At 42.6% G+C, this 19,401-nt stretch overlaps 1 protein-coding gene across 8 annotated transcripts in view; it reads left to right on the top strand.

Moving 5' to 3' along the window:
* The window catches only part of AFF3 (ALF transcription elongation factor 3), a 602,210-nt gene extending 585,644 nt beyond the window's left edge, over positions 1 to 16,566 (top strand). For all 8 annotated transcript variants that reach the window (XM_055122984.1, XM_055122987.1, XM_055122986.1 and 5 more), the window contains 4 exons: positions 2,190 to 2,283; positions 7,799 to 7,848; positions 7,940 to 8,163; positions 10,873 to 16,566. In XM_055122984.1, coding sequence (XP_054978959.1) covers positions 2,190 to 2,283; positions 7,799 to 7,848; positions 7,940 to 8,163; positions 10,873 to 10,994 — 490 coding nt within the window. In that variant the 3' untranslated portion in view covers positions 10,995 to 16,566. The remainder of the gene's footprint in view (positions 1 to 2,189; positions 2,284 to 7,798; positions 7,849 to 7,939; positions 8,164 to 10,872) is intronic.
* The last annotated feature ends 2,835 nt before the right edge of the window (positions 16,567 to 19,401 follow it).

The following is a 19,401-nucleotide window of genomic DNA, read 5'->3' as shown; positions in this document are numbered from 1 at the left end:
TTTCTGATGGTGGGTGGGATGCTCACCACCCCCCTCCACCTCCTCTATCTTACTGCTACCCCACACTTGAGGCAGACTCAAAGCAATTGGAAATTCATAAGCACCTTTCCTAAGGATTATTTTTCCTATGTGTTTGTGTTTTAGAATCAGCTCTATGTTTTGATAATTAGAATGTGAATTGTGCCAAATATAATTTCCCTTGTGTTTAACATTTTAGATGCAATCAAACTAATTCATCTGTCTCTTTAAAGGTGGGATTCATGTCTCTGAATCCGAGATGCCTTTAGATGCAGCATCTTAAACTGGGTCACGATTTCAGATGGGGTCACTCACATACCTGAAGGTGGGGAGGGGTTGTAGAAAATTCTGCAAGAGTACGAAGTTTTTGGAGCACTCAGCAACAAAAAATTAATTCAAAATCCAAACATAATGAATCAATAGTGTTTGTGGCAGCACATGTACCCGTGTGCATTTCTCACGAGAAAAGAAGGTCCCAAGTGGAAAAATTTGAAGAATTCCTGCCTGAAAGTTCTCAGCACACTAATCTGAGTCCATAGTGCTTATATAATGAAAGTTTTTTTAAAAAAATAATATGTAATAGAATTTTCTCTGTTAAGATAATTATGTGATTGGAATAATCAATTCCCCATTGTACCTAGTTCCATTGTATCTACTCCCTCAGCCCATTACTGAAAATCACAGAACTCCCCTCTCTAAGTCCTCCTGTACTAGAGATAACGTCTTTTTTCTCTGTCCAGGTTCATAATTCACTCTAGAATCTGATGGTCAAGTCAGAGAATCTAGTGGGGAAGTGGGAGGGGGGGGAGATTTAAGAGTAACCTACATAAAAGAGAGTCTCGGTATTTCATGTCATCATATCATTCGGAGTTTGGGTGCTAGGAAGAGACTATCAAGTTACACTGGTATGTTGGCATTCTAGCCTGTCAAAAGCAGATCTGAATTAGTAACTGTACATGGAAAATGCCTGGGAAAGGACTGGAGACCTAGTAGAGAGGTTAAGGCACTTGCCTTGCCTACAGTCCGTCCAGGGTCAATGCCTGTTGTCCCCTGAGCACTACCAGAAGTGACCCTTGAGCACAGAACCAGGAGTAAGTCCTGAGCACAGCTGGGTGTGGCTACCCCAGTCTAAACAAAAGCCCAACAACAAACACCAAGATTATTTATATCGCAGGAAATAGATATTTCATGTTCTGTATTGAGATTAGTAAATTAATGATGATTGATTGTTAGTTTAAGACAGATACCACTTGTGTGCAAACATCCATGCACATTTTATAAGCATGCCAGAGCTTATAAAACAAAAATGATAGTTTTACCCAGTGTAGTTTTTATTGTTTATAAAGCACATTTATGTCTGTTATTATTTGAACTAGTTGTAGTCCAGTAATTTGAGAGTGAAGGGAATAAAAAAAAAAGGTGGAAGAGCTATTCTTTTTCAGCAGAGCCAAAGCTAGCAAAGTCTGTGGTCGGACAGAAATGAGCCGGTAACTCCCTGAAACTCATCTGGTGAGCACAGCACATCTCAGTCCCACCATGGAGAGACACTGTCCCCTAGTGGTAGAGGACGAAAACGTCCAACCCAGGGCCCATGAGGAAACAGGAAAGCCAATTAATACAAATAATCATATGGTGATTTTATTTCGGGACTGGAGTGATAGCATAGCAGGTAGGGTGTTTGCCTTGCACGTGGCCAACCCAGGTTCAGTTCCTCCTTCCCTCCCGGAGAACCCGGCAAGCTACCAAGAATATCCCACCTGCATGGCAGAGCCTGGCAAGCCACCTGTGGCGTATTCGATATGCCCAAAACAGTAACAAGTCTCACAATGGAGTTACTAATGCCTTTTCAAGCAAATTGATGAACAGTGCTATAGTGCATATTTTATTTCGAAGTAATCCTTGGGTATTTTAAAGATTTTTTAAGGAATATAATATATTTGTAGATAGATACATCTGGGTATATTGTTACAGATAATTTTTAAAGGAATATCATATATTTATAGATATATACCTATGTCTGGGTTTATTATTGTTCCATGACACTTGTGTGTATATCTGTATATGTGTGTATGTGAATATATACATAGATAAATCCTAGAAACCACAAATATTTTTAACTTTTCTTAGCAAAAATGTGCACGCTCTTCAGAACACCTTTCTCTTTGCTGCAGCTACCGATGCCTCGCACTCCTTTACTGGCGGATGTTCCGGCTCAAAAGGGACCATGCTGTCAAGTATTCAAAAGCACTTATCGACTACTTCAAGGTATGGGTGGCTGACGTGCCGCACTGCTTTTTGTTCACTGCCTCCCTGTCAAGGACATTTTTGAGGAAGCACAGAAGCTGTTTCTTTGAGGCTCATACTGAAGCCAGTGATAGCCACACTAATCCCACCTGTGGCAGATCTGTGGCCTTTCAGGGCTCAGAAATGGGTGTTGCAGGCCCGCCTAATCATCCCCATGCCTTTGTCCATTATTTTATGGCATCAAGAGAAACATGATCCAGTTACTCATTCCATTGTCCAAGGAATTCCTCTTTCTAACTAACATAGATCTCTCACGGTCACTGAGAACTCCTGCTTCTTAGAACTGACTGCTCAAAACTTCATTTTAGCTGTCTCCAGTAGCTGGTTGAATTTTTAATAAAGTGTTTTTTAACCACTAGTGGTTGGAACCTGGAGGCACTGGGGGACTAGCCTGTGTGAATATAGGATAGGTTTGCAAACCGTGTCAGGTTGTACTCATCTCAGAGAAAGGAATCATTTTTCACTTGGAGAGTGCTCTTCTTTTTACACTAATTTATTTATTTTTACAAAGCTGTTCATGATTTGATTTCAGTCATATAGTATCCAACACCCATCCCTCCATCAGTATACATTTCCCAGCACCAGTGTCCCCAGGTTCTCTCCCATCACCTCCCACCCTCTACCCCCTGCCTGCCTCTATGGTAGGTGCTTTTCTTCTCTCTTGGATAGTACTCTTTAAAAAAAGAGAGAAAAAAATAAATTTTCTGTAAAGTCTGGTGAGAGGGGGACCTGGGGTAATAATTCATTTGAGATTTCTGGATCTCTTGCTCTCCTGCATCTGTAGAAAGAGGAAACCACAGTCTTTGAGCCATACCCAGGGCCCCCACACTCTACCCTTCCACCTCACCTAAGGCCATTAGTCTCCCATTGTGTAAACACAAAAAAGGGCACCAGGGCTCTATCTCTCCCTCCTTCGCCTGTGTTCCCGTCTGTAGTCTCACGCTGCTTCCCCCATCCCGGGAGGCTGATGGAGATGGGCAGGCAAGGAAGGAATGAAGGCCAGGCTGGTTGGTGTCAGTTGTAGTTTATTCCATTCCCATCTCCATTCTCCTCTGATTCTCCTCCTGCTTCTTTCTCCTTCTCGATCTCTCATCATTCTCTTTCTGCCTCTGTCATTCTCCTTCTCCTGCCTCTGGCTCTGGATCTGGATCCCTCCAGCCCACTCTTACAGCCTAGTTAAATCCCCAAGCATGAAGGGCTGGGGCTTACACATAGGTGTCATCATACAATCAGCAGATGTAGGTCCTTCCCTCAGGGGAAGCGACTTCAAAGACAGATTCTTATCCAGCAAGACGACTGGCCTATGGGTAAATATGGGTGTGCTTCTCCTCTCCTTAGTCCAACAAGCATGCATTCATAATATTAGTCATTTTGTATGGACACAATAAGAGATACATTAAACTTATAGAATTGCTCTCCTGGGGTCATCTCGATCTCAGACTACAGTGCTCAGACCAGATTAGTCTTTCTTTCCTATCCCTAGCAGGATCCTAGTCTTGTCGTTACCTTTGGGTTATGGCAGCATTTGTCCATGATCAAATTCTTAACTTACAGTTAAGAATCGTGGTGCTTTGGCCTGGCCCATATCGATGCCAGAGTAGCTCACAGCTTGCCCTGGATCCTTTTAGTCCCTCATCAGGACCCTGCTTTTGGGGTGCTAGGAACTAAGGGCAACTGAGGCTTAAGTCAAGAAAGCAGATGCCGGGGCTGGAATGATAGCACAGCGGGTAGGGCGTTTGCCTTGCACGCAGCCAACCTGGGTTCGATTCCCAACATCCCATATGGTCCCCTGAGCACTGCCAGGAATAGTTCCTGAGTGCAGAGCCAGGAGTGACCCCTGTGTATCGCCAGGTGAGACTCAAAAAGAAAAAAAAAAAAGAAAAAGAAAGCAGATGCCCAGGAGAGAATAATATTCGAAACCAATTAAATCCCAAGTTACAAAAGCATAACATTAACTGTCTTCTGGTGTCTATACAAAAAGAACATTGCTTTAAAGTAAACTATTCAAAAGACATAAAGAGAGGATAAAGACAATATTTCACTCATATATATAAAATCATAGATTTCTAGGGAATCTGGCCTTACAAGTTAATAGAGTCTGATTAGGGGGAAAAGCTGATTAACTGGTTGGAGGAGATAGCATAGAGAAGTGGTTACAGATAAACAAAGGAATGGGAGTGACTCGGGAGCACTGTAATGGGTGTAACCCGATAAACCTAAGCTCCTTGTAGCAAGGGCAAAAGGACAAACCAATGATATCCTACATCCCATGATGGCCATGCCAGCCCTCTGCGCCCTTCCTGCACCTGCATGTAGAGTAACGGCCACTCAGCCACAAACCATGTCACAGTGGCAGGAATGGACACTTGTCCTTTCCCTCTGCTGGAGTGCTCAGGTTGTAGCTGATCTTTTTCTTTTTCTTTTCTTTTAATACGGACTCTAAGAGCTAATACTGAAGAGAGTTCTTCAAGAGACTAAAATTGAGTAAAGGCAAAAGTGGAAGTCTATAAGCCACAGACAGATCTTACAGCAAAATTTTTTGGTCTGAGATCCACCTGTGGCATGCTCAAGCACTGCTCCAGATTCTGCTGCACCAGCCACGTGCAAGTGCCTTAACCACTGTACTCTCTCTCTCTCTGGCTCCTACAACAGCACTTTTGAGGTCTTAGGTCTTAGTATACATAAAGGTCTTAGTGTACATATGCAGTTTACCAGTATTTTCAGAGTAGGTAGAGAATATTGCCTGCAAGTCCATTTCCTGGGGCCAGAGAGGGTATAAGGCACTTGCCTTATAACCAGCAGCCCCAAGTTTGATGTGTTGGCACAATTTCCAGGTACCATCAGCAGTGATCCCTGAGCACAGAGCTAGAAATAAGACCTCAGCACCACCAGGTGTGGCCCCCAAACTCCCCTTCCTCTCCAAAACTCTGTTTCCCCTCCAAAAGTCAACTGGTATTAAATGCAACTTTTGGTTCATAGATTACAAAACCCTTCAGGGATGAGTTTATCTCTTATAAATGTGCTTTATCATTCTGTAGCTGCCTCTGCAGGTATGAGGTGGGTGCCCCGTTTTCTTAGTCATTAAGCTGAGCAACAGGAAAAAAGATCTGAGGCAACCACAGAATTGTCACATAGAAGATCATTTTGTGCCACTTCGAGGATTCTACTAAAAACTGAAAATCCAGAGATTTTCAGAAGGATAATCCAGGCACTTGCCTTGCATCCCACCTGACCTTGTTCAAATCCCCATCACCACCTCTCATCCTGCGGAAAGCCAAAATAAATAATTGCTGGACAATAGTTACAACTTTGTGAAAATAACCTTAAACTCTTTTCACACAGAAGAAAGGTCTCTGGGGAAGCATGTGAGGGATATTTTCTTGTCTCTGCAATGGAAAATTCATATTAACATCTGAGACCTTTCCCCCACGCCAGACTTATGTCTGATAAAGAAGCATTATTGGACTCTCAGAGAGGAAATCTAACAGCATTAGCAACGTTCAAGTGCCTGACACAAACAACTGGTTATTCCTGGACCTCAATATTCAAAGAAATCGTGATTTCTTCTCTGCTTCAGGGCCTCTTGAAGAGGTACTCAGAAGTTGCTCCCAGCACAGTGCTCAGCTATCAGTCCATGTGTTACTTGTGACCCATGTAGTACAAGGGTCAAACCCATACCTCCAGCATGCAAAACAGGAACATTAGTTCTCTGAGCTACTTTCCCCCTGAAATGAGACTTGTTTAATGAGTTATTACACATACTCTAACCTATTTTATTAGAATAGAAATGTCAAGAGAGACTTTCTTTTATTTATTTTTATTTATTTGGGGATTAGACCATACCTGGCAGTACTCAGGGCCTTCGCCTGCCTCTGTACTCAGGGATTACTCCTGGCAGGGGACCATATGGGGTGCCAGGAATCAAACCTGGGTTGACTGCATACAAAGTAAGTGCCCTACCCTCTGAATTATCTCTCTGTTCCCAAAACTTTCTTTTAAATAAATAATTTTAAGTTAAAAAAATTGTGCTCACTTCTGCAGCACATATTCTAAAAAAATGATGTCATATGTATTTTAGACATTAATTGCTTGTTAACAGTTCATGAAGATATGGCCTGTATTTAAATATCAGGTGTTAAAGGGCCCCAAGAGATTAAGGTACTTGCCTTGCATGTGCCAACCTGGGTTTGATTCCCCACAACCACCTAGAGTTCTCCCCAAGCCACACCAGGACTGAACCCTGAGCACAGAGCCAGGAAACCAGGTATGGCCCTCAAACAAAAACAAAATCAGGGGTTAAGAAATAATTTATTTGGGGGACTGGAGTGATAGCACAGCGGGTAGGGCATTTACCTTAAATGCGGTAGACCTGGATTCGATTCCCAGCATCCCATATGGTCTCCTGAGCACCGCCAGGAGTAATTCCTGAGCGTAGGGCCAGGAGTAACCCCTGTGCATCGCTGGATGTGACCCAAAACAAAAAAAATTATTTTATTTAATTTATATTTTTTATTGAATCACCATGTGGAAAGTTACAAAGCTTTCAGGCTTAAGTCTCAGTTATACAATGCTCAAACACCCATCCAGTGCACATATTCCACCACCAGGAACCCCAGAATACCTCCTCCTCACCCTGCCCTTTACCCCCCGCCTGTGTAGCTGATAAATTTCACTTTACTTTTCTCTTTACTTTGATTACATTTAATATTTCAACAAAAAACTCACTATTATTGTTTGGAGTACCCCCCCCCAAAGTCAGACCTGTTAAAAAGAAAGCATTTGATAATTTGTTTTCCATTGCTAACAATGAAGAGATATGAGGTTGCGTGGCTGGTTTTGGATTTCTGTATTTTAGTAACTAAGTCCAGGGAAATTTCTGCCAGAAATTGCATCACTGCAAGCTCGTACCTCCCTTTTGTGGTTGTCATAAGATGGCGGCTGTGGCTCAGTTCACAGTCTAGAGACATTTCTGCAAGAAGCTGCTGGTTCCCAAAGTAGTTTAGCTGGAAAAAATTATTTTTAATGAGGAGCACATAGAGCAATGTCAGGGGTAGCAGGTATCTCTGGGGGTAAGGCCCTACATGCAGACAACCTGATCTGAACCCTGGAACCTGGTAGTCACCTGAATTCCTCCAAGTGTGGCCCAGAAGCCAGGGAGTGAGACAATAATAGAGGTAGGGAAGAGCTTGGGCTGTAGAGCTTCTTGCAGAAGATTTGGCTCAGCCTAGGATGAAGGACAAGACTGAGGAGAGCGGTCATTCCAGCCCCTGTGGAGCTGGGCTCAGGCAGCTGACCACTACTGCATAGCAGAAGGAACCCATTGCCCACCTGTAGGTATACTTTGCCCATCCAGTTTCTGTGAAGCAGCATTTTATGTGCAGTATCTGCTGTCCTTTCCCTCAGTGGTCCCCTGAGAACAGTTTCCTACTGCCCACCAGTTAAGCTCACCCAGTGTCAATGTTTCTATTTCCCACAGAATTCATCTAAAGCTGCCCAAGCGCCATCACCGTGGGGGGCCAGTGGAAAGTAAGTTCCCATTCCCCGGTTGAGTTGCTGCATGTGGAGGGCACTGAAGACTGTTCTCCCCCACTCATCCCACTTCTCTACCCCCCTCCAGGAGCACGGGAACCCCCTCCCCCATGTCTCCCAACCCCTCCCCCACCAGCTCCGTGGGGTCCCAAGGGAGCCTGTCTAACACCAGTGCCCTGTCCCCGTCCACCATCGTCAGCATCCCGCAGCGCATCCATCAGATGGCGGCCAATCACGTCAGCATCACCAACAGCATCCTCCACAGCTACGACTACTGGGAGATGGCCGACAACCTGGCCAAGGAAAACAGAGGTGTGCAGGGCAGGGGCGGGTCCTAGAGGAAGAAGCAGGACCTGTGTCCTGCTGAGGAAGCTCCGATTCGGTCAGAGGCTCCTACGTGTGAGTGTGTGTGTGTGCACGTGTGTGTGAGTATGTGCATGAATTTGTGTGTGTGCATGTGTGTGTGCATAAATGTGTGTGTGCGTGTGTGTATGTACATGAATGTGTATGTGTGTGTGCAAGCATATTTATGTGTGTATGTGTCTGTGTGAGATAAAGAGAGATGTTTTAGATGTAGATATAGATGACCTAAGACATCATTCAGAATCTGAAACACTTGAAGCTTAACAAGTATAGATGTTACTATTTAAATCATTAGTATTTACAACTGAAAAGAGTGCATATATGTAGCAGCAAATAATGTTTCATTTATTTATTTGTTTTGGTTTGGGGGCTACACCTGGTGGTCCACAGGGGTTTCTTCTGGCTCTGCACTCAGAAATCACTTCTGGTGGTCTCAGGGACTATATGGGGTGCCAGAGATGAGCCTGGATCAGTCCCGTGCAAGGCAAGTACCCTCTCTGCTGTACTCTTTCCCATCACTGCAGGAGTTTTTGCCTTGCAGGTGGCCGACCTGGGTTCAATTCGTTGGTCCCTCTTGGAGACCCCGGCATGCTACCGAGAGTATCCTGCCCTCATGGCAGAGCCTGACAAGCTACCCGTGGCATATTCAATATGCCAAAAACAGTAACAACAAGTCTCACAATGGAGACGTTACTGGTGCCCGCTCAAGCAAATTGATGAACAACGGGACTACAGTGCTACAGTGCTACAGTGCAGTGTTTGTTTTTATTGGTTTAAAAGAATCACAGGTTTATCATGGAGTAGATTTGTAAAGTATTGAAAATCATGGAAAGAAATAATTGTTTAATCATGAGCAACCTTATCAACAAGACATAACCATTGTTATTATTCCACTAATGTTTTTTCAAGTCTTCTCCAAATAGACCTGATTTTTACCAAAATCAGTTATATATGCAGTTTTTGTCACTACCAGACATTTCATTGTTTCACTAGTTACAAAAATGCCTCTATGATGATTCTATAATAGACTTCTAATAATGGTTCTGCAATCATAATGCACATTTTTCATCCCCTCTTGTTGGCATTAGTTGGCTTCCTGTTTTTCCCACTATTACAAAGGCTGCTGTGATAAACATTCTTATTAAGTAAATCATTGTCCATTTTTCTAGTTCTTTTCTTCTCTCTCTCTTTCTGTATTTGTCTTTCTGTGTATGTATATGCACGCACTACAGCTGACAATGCTCAGGACTTCTCCCAGCTCTGTGCTCAGGGATCACTCCTGGCATGGCTTGGGGTACACTCTCTCAGCCCTAAGTCTGGTTATTTTCTTTGGAGAGAGTTTTGAAAGAACAGGTCTAGATTCTTTTAATGTAATTATTATATATATATATTGATGTAATTAACTCTGCCCCACTCCACCAAAAAAATAGAATAATGCCAATTTGTTCTTTTTACTCCAGCAAGGAGGGTGAGTCCAAATCTGTGCTCCGTTCATACCATTAAGTGTGGGTTTCATTCCCATAGTACACCATAAGCCTCTAAGGACAAACCGATAATCTCCATGATGAGGACTTGTGACAAACAGGGAAGAGACTCCTTAGTCCCTGAAACTGATCATAGCCCCACAGGGCCATAACACACCATCCAGACGGGCACCCACAGAGCAAGCTGCATGCCAGGGAGGTTGGTGCCAGGGATCCACAGAGGCTGACTCCTGAGTTGTTGTGAGACAGTTTGGAAGAAAGGACAGTGGCTGAGTGGCTAAAAGGGATGAGGGCAAAACCCAAGCTCCCTGTAGGAAACTTGACAGAGCTGAGGTGGAGGCCCCTGCCACCCCTGCGTGCACACTCTACTCCTCCCCCCTGCACCTACACTCCCCATGCCCGCCTTCTCGGAACCTGTGCTCCCTTCCCCTACATTCCTAGAGTGCCCCCCTTCTTGGGGCCTGTTCTCCCTTCTCTGAAGGGCTGTCTTCACCTGCACCTGGGGAAACTTACTCCCAGACATTGATTTCCAAGCAGTCCAGTAGATAGGCACTTGCCTCACACATGCCACCAGGTTAGAAACCACGGATGCTTCCCAGAGTCCCACAAAGCCAGGAAAAAACTCAGCACTACTGAGTCGGGCCCACTCCATCCTGCCCAAAAGGAATGTTATTTGGTAATCCAGTCATGCTGGTATAGCAGCCACATGAATTTGCTTGCTTCTGTCAGTCACTAGCCGTGTGATCTTTGCAGGAACAGATATTGTCCATGATCCATCTTTGTCCCTCCCACTCCTTCCTCTTCATACTGAGCATAGAGTCTGAAACTTACTCTCTGGTGACAGGGCTGGTCTCCTCTGACTTCTTTCCAGCCTTGGAGGAGTTGAGGGAAGGTGAAGGCCCCAGCCAGGGCGGGCAACATCCCTTGGAGGTAGAGGGGGTATGATGAGAACATTCCCTTTGCTCTTATCAGTTGAATGAGAAATGGACGACCGAATATTTGATGGAGTTCTCTCTCTCTCTGGGTATTATTTGACTCAGTGGATGCTGAAGCCAGCCCCTGTGTGGAACAGAGAATGCTTGGTTTTATGGAGACCTTGAGTGGCATTTTTCCTGGAGTCTCAGGATCGTGCACATGGCCTCCGTGGCACCTAATGACTCTCTCCATCCCCTAGAATTCTTCAATGACCTGGACCTGCTCATGGGGCCTGTGACCCTGCACAGCAGCATGGAGCATCTGGTCCAGTACTCCCAGCAGGGCCTGCACTGGCTGCGGAACAGCGCTCACCTGTCGTAGGGCCTCAGCATGAGCCGGACTTGCCCTCAGCACCACGGACAGCTCAACATTTCTGGACACTGTGCTACTGATAATCCAACCACAGCATTTATCAAACTGCGGTGAACATTTTCTCAGCATCCAACGATTTCCCAGGGCATGTGTGTTTGTATGTGTGTGTATGTAAGAAGCTCCCTGTGTATGTATCTTCAAAGCACATCTCTTTAGAACATACTTCCTTTGCCTGGTTTCCAGAATCCTGGACTAGACAAAGTGATCAGAGGTCAGAAAAACACAGTTACACAGTTACACACACACATACACACACACACAAACACATACACACACACTTTCAGTCTCAAAGCTAAACCATGAATTCTTTGAACATTCAACCAAAATCTCATGGGTTAGTGAACCAGTGCAATGCTGCACACCGAAAGCTTGACTGCCAGTTAAGATGAACCTAGTTCTTATGCTATTGATTACTTTCAGTATTAATATACTATTCCCCAATTATTTTTGATTGTGTGTATTAATGGATAATTGAATAATGACAATAAGTCTGTTATTTTTGTGCTGGGCGTTTACTAGATTGCATGTTACCAAATATCCTGCCTCTTGTCTGATATCCCCCTTCCTTCCAACTTTATTGTCAACTAAATGCATTTATAAGCCAACGAATCAATTCTCACAGGTCTTCCCTGCCCTGCCCCGAAACTGGTATAAAAATAGCACTGTGATTTGATAAGAAACATAGTGTGTTTGAAAACTAACCCACATGAACATAGCCACGGCTCTGCTTTGAAGCTCAGTTAGAAGCCAAGACCTACCACGAAGCCAGCCGGCCCAGAGTATAGCTTGGTTCTACCATGGTGATGTGGTAGCTATAAAGTCATGTGGCACTTGTTGGCTGATGTTTAGCAAGTCTTTTCTTCCTGCAACAGCTTTCTTCACAAATTTTCTTGGCCGAGTTAGAAAGTTAGCTGAAAAGTCCCTTCGCTATGAAATCTAGATGTGTCGTTGGTCAAGCAAAGACCTCTTTGCTCCCAAATAACCACTCAGTGCAGAAGGCACCGAGGTTGGCCGCTGATGCATTTTCCCCCAGGTAGTGTGATTCAGGCTTGGATCCACAAGCTGCTCAGTGTGCAGGGCCATTTATTGCTCCCTGTCCTCCTTGTGGTACCAACAAACAAGGCCATTGTGCTTCCATCCGATGCATCTGGTATGTTTACGTCTTGCCCTTGATTCTTTCCCTCTTTTTATAATTAAGTTTACATTTTAGTTTTTGACATCTTGTTTACAGTTTCTGTCTGAAACATATTTCTTATATAGTCTCCTGTTATGTCCCAGATTTAGCGTTCTTGTTAACTATGTATTTGGATATAAAGATACTGGTGAGATGGAAAACAGCTTCTGAAAAAGAAGGTAGGCCTGACCATACTCTAAAAACACAACACAGAAAAATCTCCCTGAGGCCTTTAGCTTCCTGAGCTGGCCTGAGGATGGTCCAAGAAAGGTAATGGCGGGTGAAGCAACCCTCCCTCCCAGGCCACGGCGGCAGCAAACATTGATAAGGGTGACTGTTACTTGCTTTCACTGATGATCGCATTGATTTGGTTGAAATTCTAACATTTTTGTCAGCCTGATCTGTAGGTGAGAGATAAGATACCTATCAATTCCATAGCTCTTACCATTGATTCAAATGGTACAAACCAGATTGAACAACTTTAGTGATTTAAAATTGAGATGATCAAGCAAAGGGTTTGTGAAATTTGCATTTGGTTTTTGACTTCAAGAATCTAGAAATGTTAACAGTATTTTTATTTAAGATTTTTCTAAGTGAGGTGCTTTTTACCCTTTTCACTAAAATTAGTGGCAGAGTACATGATTCAATCTATTTTGGAAAATTGAATCTATATTAAGAAATTTTGAGTTGTTTTTTGGAGGACCCACACTTAGTCCTACCTGCTCTTGAAAAAGTCTGATAAAACCCTTAAACCCTCTTGTAAAGGGACTCCCAATGGGGTTCACCAGGCATCCCCAGGGCACCTTTCTGGTCTTTCCCATCGTTAAAGTTGCAGGCTCTGTGGTCCACACTATATACTTACCCCTGAAGCCCCATTGAAGCATATAGGTAGCATCAGGTCAATTGTGTGAGTAGCATTTTTATCGACACTTTGGTGACCAGGTTCCTCAACCAAACTTGAAATTTGTCATATGGGGGTTGGTGAGGGATTGCACCTCTGCTCACCATGTCTCATTTCATCGGGAGAACATGTTGTGGTAGCAGCTTTTGTTTGCTTTGGCATAGATGATTTTTGGTAAGGAACAGTTCTCTTTTTGTTGGCTGTGAAATTTATTCATAACCTATTAGTTAGTTTTATTTAAAGTAGAGATACCTTTCTTTCATTTCCTCATAAAATTAATAATGCTCACTGTAAAAATCCCAAGCCTACAAAAACATAGAAAGTAGAAAACCCTCTTCCCTGGAAATACCCAATGCTCAGAGTTCTTCTAGAGCCTTTATATTTTAATGAAGAGCATCTATGATTATTTCTATTTGAAGACAATTAGTTCCTAAGAAACTTGCCACAATTCTGCTCACCTTAAGTTTTCATGACCTTAATGTATTTCAATCTTTATTACAATGTTAGAGTTATCTCTGAGAGAAACCCAGATGTAGTCCTGGTATTTGTAACTAGTCTATACGAATCAGAATTATGTGCAGATTTATGAAGGAAAGGTTCAATTAAAACATATTTCTAGGGACTGGAACAATAGTACAGCAGGTAGGACATTTACCTTGGCATGCTGCTGACTCAGGTTCCATCCCATCTGGTCCCCCAAGCACCACCACGAGTGATCCCTGAGAGCAGAGCCAGGAATAAGCTTTGAGTACTTCTGGGTGTGACCCAAAAATCCAAAATAAAACATTTCTAGAAACTTCCTAATTGCAAATGGAAACTCAGACGCACTGTTGAAAGAGGATTGTACTGGAAAAATAAAGAGTTGGAAAGTTATGTACTAGCTTGAACACATGGAATCAATGCAATGAGACTCTGCACTAAAGCATATCCTAGTGTGTACATCAATGGCATCAATGGTGTGTGTATTATATAACAGTGATGTGTACATTCTAACATACCATACATATACAGTTTGTATAAATGCATACATTTAAAAATATATATGTACAATACAGCTAACATAAAATTGTAGTGCGCCTGAAGGATATTCCTAGTGCCTGATCTTGAGTATAAGTCACTTCGCATTTGCATCACCTTGGAAGTGCAGTAATTGTTATAAAATTAATAAGTGCAGCCAACATTATTTATGAATCCCATCTTTGAAATTGTGCAGTAGTATATACATATATATTTTTAAATAACATTTTTCACAGTTTTCCAGAGTTACTGTTGAAATCTGTATCACCGAAACAAAAACAAAAAAGCAAAAGCAAGATTTTTTTAATGATGTAGACACTCTTCAAGCCCAGTAATCTGTGTGTGATTTCCTGTTTGTAGATACCCAAGAGACTTTAGCAGTCACCAGCCTTAATGCATGTACAGGATATTATTGTGACTTAATTTAACTGCAGTTTTTAATCCATGTGAAATTGGAATTTATAAACTGACTTGGATTAAATATGTCTGCCTTTCTAAGGTTGCAAATGTTACATTAAATGATTTATGTTGTAAATGAGAGAAATTGAGTTGTACGTAAGAAATGCCCACCAATTTCTGTGAATATTTTTTACAAGGAAATTTCAGAAATTTCAAGGTATGTTCATAGAAGCATTCTGGTTCCCAGTTCATAATCTCTTTAGAAGTGACCTTGTTGTTCCATGAATTTTCTAAATGTAACATCCACAGATTATCATTATGAAGTCTGATATTTTTCATGGGGAGGGTAATATGTTTTTCTTCATTATCACTACAGTTTACAGTTTGTCTTTTTTATTCTCTGGTACATATATCCATGCATGAGAACACATACCAGCATTTAGAAAATAACACCACCTCTGAATATGAAGCTTGATAAGTTCATATTGATGGTGGCACTGGTGTCTGTAAATCAGAGACCCCGCTGATCTGACATTCCTAACCACACAAGTTAATTTTCTGACTTGTGTATGCCCAACTTTTTAATACAGACCAGCATGGTGAAATAATTCTTCAGAGAGTTGAGTAAAATCAAAGAATTTTGAATTAGAGATGGGAATGTTAGACCAGTCACTTGCAGAAATTTTTGCTAATCTCGTTTTCACCTACTCTTACTCCCTTTTCATCATGTTCCTCCCCAAGTTAAAAAGGCAAGAACAGCAATGGTAACAAGCCATCATTCCACCTGGCCTTCAACACCACTGCGCCCGATCCCGCAGCAGGGGCCTGGGCCTCGGCACCAAGGAGCATCCATCCTTCCACGCTCCGGTACTTGGCTTTGGTTCTCCAGGGACTACTGAGCTTGATTCTCTTTCAGAGGTGGTCTAGGCTAATAAACACTCAACATCCTTCAAGAACTGTCTTACTTTTATGCAAGTTTGCCTGCTAGCTACTCAAGTTGAAGTCTGTTGATGTCAGAATCATCTTTTTAAGAAGTAACACATTTTCGATGTCACCTGGATCAGCTGGAGTCTTGAAAGAATTATTTTTCTAATGAAAGATGAAAGAATAAGTAGACTGCATTTCCAGCAATGTGGAGCCGGAGTTTATTTCCTTGTTTTCCCAGTCCCAGAGGAGCACAGTTTTCGGTATTACAACTTACTAGCAAATAGCACAAGAAATGTTCAGATACAAGATTTGTGTTCTTTTGTTCCAACTAACTATTATTCTGTATATATCATCGGAGGGGTCAACTTGTTTGCTTGGCATGAGGGAAACTATAAAAGTCTGTTATCAAACTAATTACATCTGACCACAGTTTTGGTTTTTATTATCTAATTGACACTCTGATTCAGAGCGTCACTCTGATGAGTTTTCGGTTGCTGAAAGGGGATTTAGAGTCACAACTCTTAATCACAGTAATGGGAATCAGGGGACTAAATCCCTGTGCATTATTTTGGAAATCCACTTCATAGCCAATTTTAAGCATACTTTCTGAGGAATGAATTTAAGGTACTAATTGCGAGTCAACACAAGGATCAGCATGAGTCTTTAAGCATCGGGCAGTAGTGATGAGGCCTGAAAACTGGATCAACAACTTGCTTTCTATTAATTCCATAGGCTAAAATCTCATCTACATATATTTCTATCCTTGGGGCTGGAGCAGGGGAAAGTGGACAGGGCATTTGTCTTGAACGTGTCTGACCGGGTTCAGACATATAGGTGAGGCAGTTTCCTTATATGCGGCTAATCCCAGTTTGAATTCCCTGCACCACACCTGGCCTCTCCAGCCCTACCAGGAGTGATCCTTGGGTGCAGAGCCAGGACTAAGTCCTGAGCACCAATGAGTGTGACCCTAAAACAAACAAACAAACAAAAATGTAGATCCAGATTTGTAATAGTGCATCAATGTTTAGAATTCATGAATTACTGATTTGGTTATAAGAATTATTATAAATAATAATTATATCTGTTTCTGTATTGTTATTCAACCGCTTTTCAGTTTTCATAAAACAAAACTGAGTTTCATAAAACAAAAATCAGCATTTTTGATTTCTTTATTTCCAGCTGCTCAGCTGAGCTGAGTCAACACTGCATGGACAGTGCCTGCACCCGCAGTGGGCACAGGCATGTGACTTTGTAAAGGACATTTCCCGACTCTTCCCTTTAACCTCTTCTTATAGGGTAAGTGAGCACAAAGTCTGACATATGGCTAGTAGCGTAAGATGATAATATAGTTTTTCATGTGTTATTCTCACAGCTAAACCACATACCTCTGAGTATGGTAAAATAGCAAGATTATGACTTTCCTTTGAATTTTTTTTAAACTGATAATGGATCCCATTTGAGAATTCCCAGGGCTGCCAACTCTGGGAGCACCAAATGTTTTTCTGTGAAAGATGGGATTGCACATAAAGGAAAAGACTCCCCTTGGAGCTTTTTCTTTCCGAGTACTATAAGGAAGATGTAATGATCCTGACTTGCCTAGAAAGAGCTTTAAAGGAACAGTTAGTATTAGAACTCCATGCCAGAATGAGAAGTCGGGAGGTCACTGAGATGCCCCCAGCCTCTCCTTTGCCTGCTGCTGTGACTGGATTAAGGCTACTCCCTTTTCTCTCACAGAAGTACCATGCGAGGGTTGGAGGGAGAGCCCAGGGTTGAGGCAGTTTCCTTATTTCTTAACCCCAGTTTGGGTCCTCTGAGCACCGGTGGGAGTGATCCATGAGCACAGGGCCAGGAGTCAGCCCTGAGAAGCACTGATTGTGGTCTCCCTTTCCCACTCCTCCAGAAAAGTGTCACTCAAAACTTTGAGTAGCTCATGAAAAAATGTGCTGACCAACAGACTGGGGCAATCATTGGGAGCTTCCCACCTACCATGTTCAGCCAGGGTTAAGTGTCACTGGCAGCACAAGAGGCAGTAGAAGTAGACAACACCTGTGGGGGATGGCTCTTTGTCCAGCCCACCTAATTCTGGATGTTGACAACTGCTTGTTGATAACCACAAGCCCCTCCCCAGGATGGGAGTGTGACCCCGAGCTCTTAGTCGTTAGAATGTTGAGTCCTTCTTGCCTGCAGGTGGAACTCAGCTAGACCTAGACGCAGAGCAGAGGAGTCTGGCCCGCTTTGTGGCAGTCTTACCCTTCTCTTCTGTATTTAGCATTGGCCTTAAACTATTGAGGGGCTGGGTACAGGGTATCTAGATAGAAGGGGGAATGAAGAACATTGTCCAAGCTTCTAATTTGTGCTCTTCCCTTTTATGGGAAAAAAAAAACCTGTTACTTAATCTTTTTGGAAGCGAGGGTAACAGCCTTTTTGAATCGATGCTTCACACATCCTTGTATGAGCCAGTAGGCAAACAGCAGTTTCTTAGCCTCTGTGCTTCTATTTTGGATGTCAGGAGGATGCCAGGAGGTTAAGTTGTCTCCAGATGAATCTTCTGTTTGTCACCGGGCGGTAGAGGACATCTGCTCTGGGGAAAGGAGATCTGTCATAAGGGACTTGGACCTGCCATGTGCTTCAGGAAAGAGGAAACCTCTCTTGAGAAATGGATAGATTTGTTCTCTAGTGGTTCAGTGGTTACCACAATATGCTCTCTTAATTGTAAGCAAAACTTTACTCAGTGTACCAGGAGAGAGAGGAACCGGTCTTAAAATGGAGCGATTTTGGGGTGAATGGAAGCACATCCATCAGTGCTTGGGGGACTCACAGCTCAGTTCTTGGGAGTCACTCCCGGCATTTCTTGGGAATTTTGCTATGTCATGGGTCAAACCTGGTCCTCCTATATGCAAAGCACATTTGCCAGCCTCCTGGGTGGTCACTTAAGTGAAGAACTTAGTGATTTTTTGTGTGTGCTGTCCAACTCAAGTCTTCTTTTCTGGCTCCAGATATCTGGAACAAAGACTAGAAATATGACCAATTATTTGAACGGCTTGCAGTTGAAATCAAGGCCCTAAATAGTAGATTGACTTTTTGGTCATTATTTAGACATAGGCCTTCCCAGTAGCCCTAAATTAGTGCTTTGAGCTTAAACAATACCATCATGAGATGCTCTCTTTTTGTTCTCACCAGAAATCCTTTCTTAGACATCTCCAGAACAAAGAAATAAGGGCTGGAGGTCTTGGAAGATCCAGTCTGATTTTTGTCCCACATATGCCCAAATTTTCCACAGAAGCACAGCACAGAAACAGTGTGAAATCCTTGTGGTTAAAATAAAAACTAACCTCCAGAATGGCAGCAGAAGGGTTATTCCCATAAGAGAATATGGGGATCGTCAGCCTCCACACACTAGCCAACATCAGGGTTTCAACTTTCCTCCAGTGCATGTTAAGGAACAAAAACTCTTTCCACAACAGAATGTTCTACAGTTGTTCTACAGTTCTGCAGGATCCAGTTTAAAAATTACTTCCATGCTGTGTGTCTGTTGGAGCAAGAATTTTGTATTTTGTCATCTTAACTGTTTACTTGGCAATTGAAGTTCAATACTCTGATATCAAAGACCTAATACATCACATCAAATACTGTCTCAAATTCTTCATCCTTGAGAAAGTCATCAGCAACTTGGGATCTCATCTCTCGTGGGACATTTCTAGTGTGTAGTAGCCGCAAAACCAAATTACCTAGCCTTCATCTTCTTTCCTCTCTTAAAGGAATTGGTCCTAGGGTTATGTGAAGAAATTAAGGTTTTACGTATTGTAATTTGGTACAACAATCTATGCTGTAAAAATGTATGTACGGTGGCATTGACTTTAATGCTAGATTTATACAGTCCAATATCATTTTCCTTTTTGTCTGGTTAATTAATTGCTAAAATAGCTGAAATTCATTTT

Source organism: Sorex araneus, chromosome X (assembly GCF_027595985.1).
Source record: "Sorex araneus isolate mSorAra2 chromosome X, mSorAra2.pri, whole genome shotgun sequence".
NCBI classification, from domain to species: domain Eukaryota; kingdom Metazoa; phylum Chordata; class Mammalia; order Eulipotyphla; family Soricidae; genus Sorex; species Sorex araneus.
The sequence above is the reverse complement of the archived record's forward strand: the minus strand, read 5'-3'. Positions and strand labels throughout refer to the sequence as shown.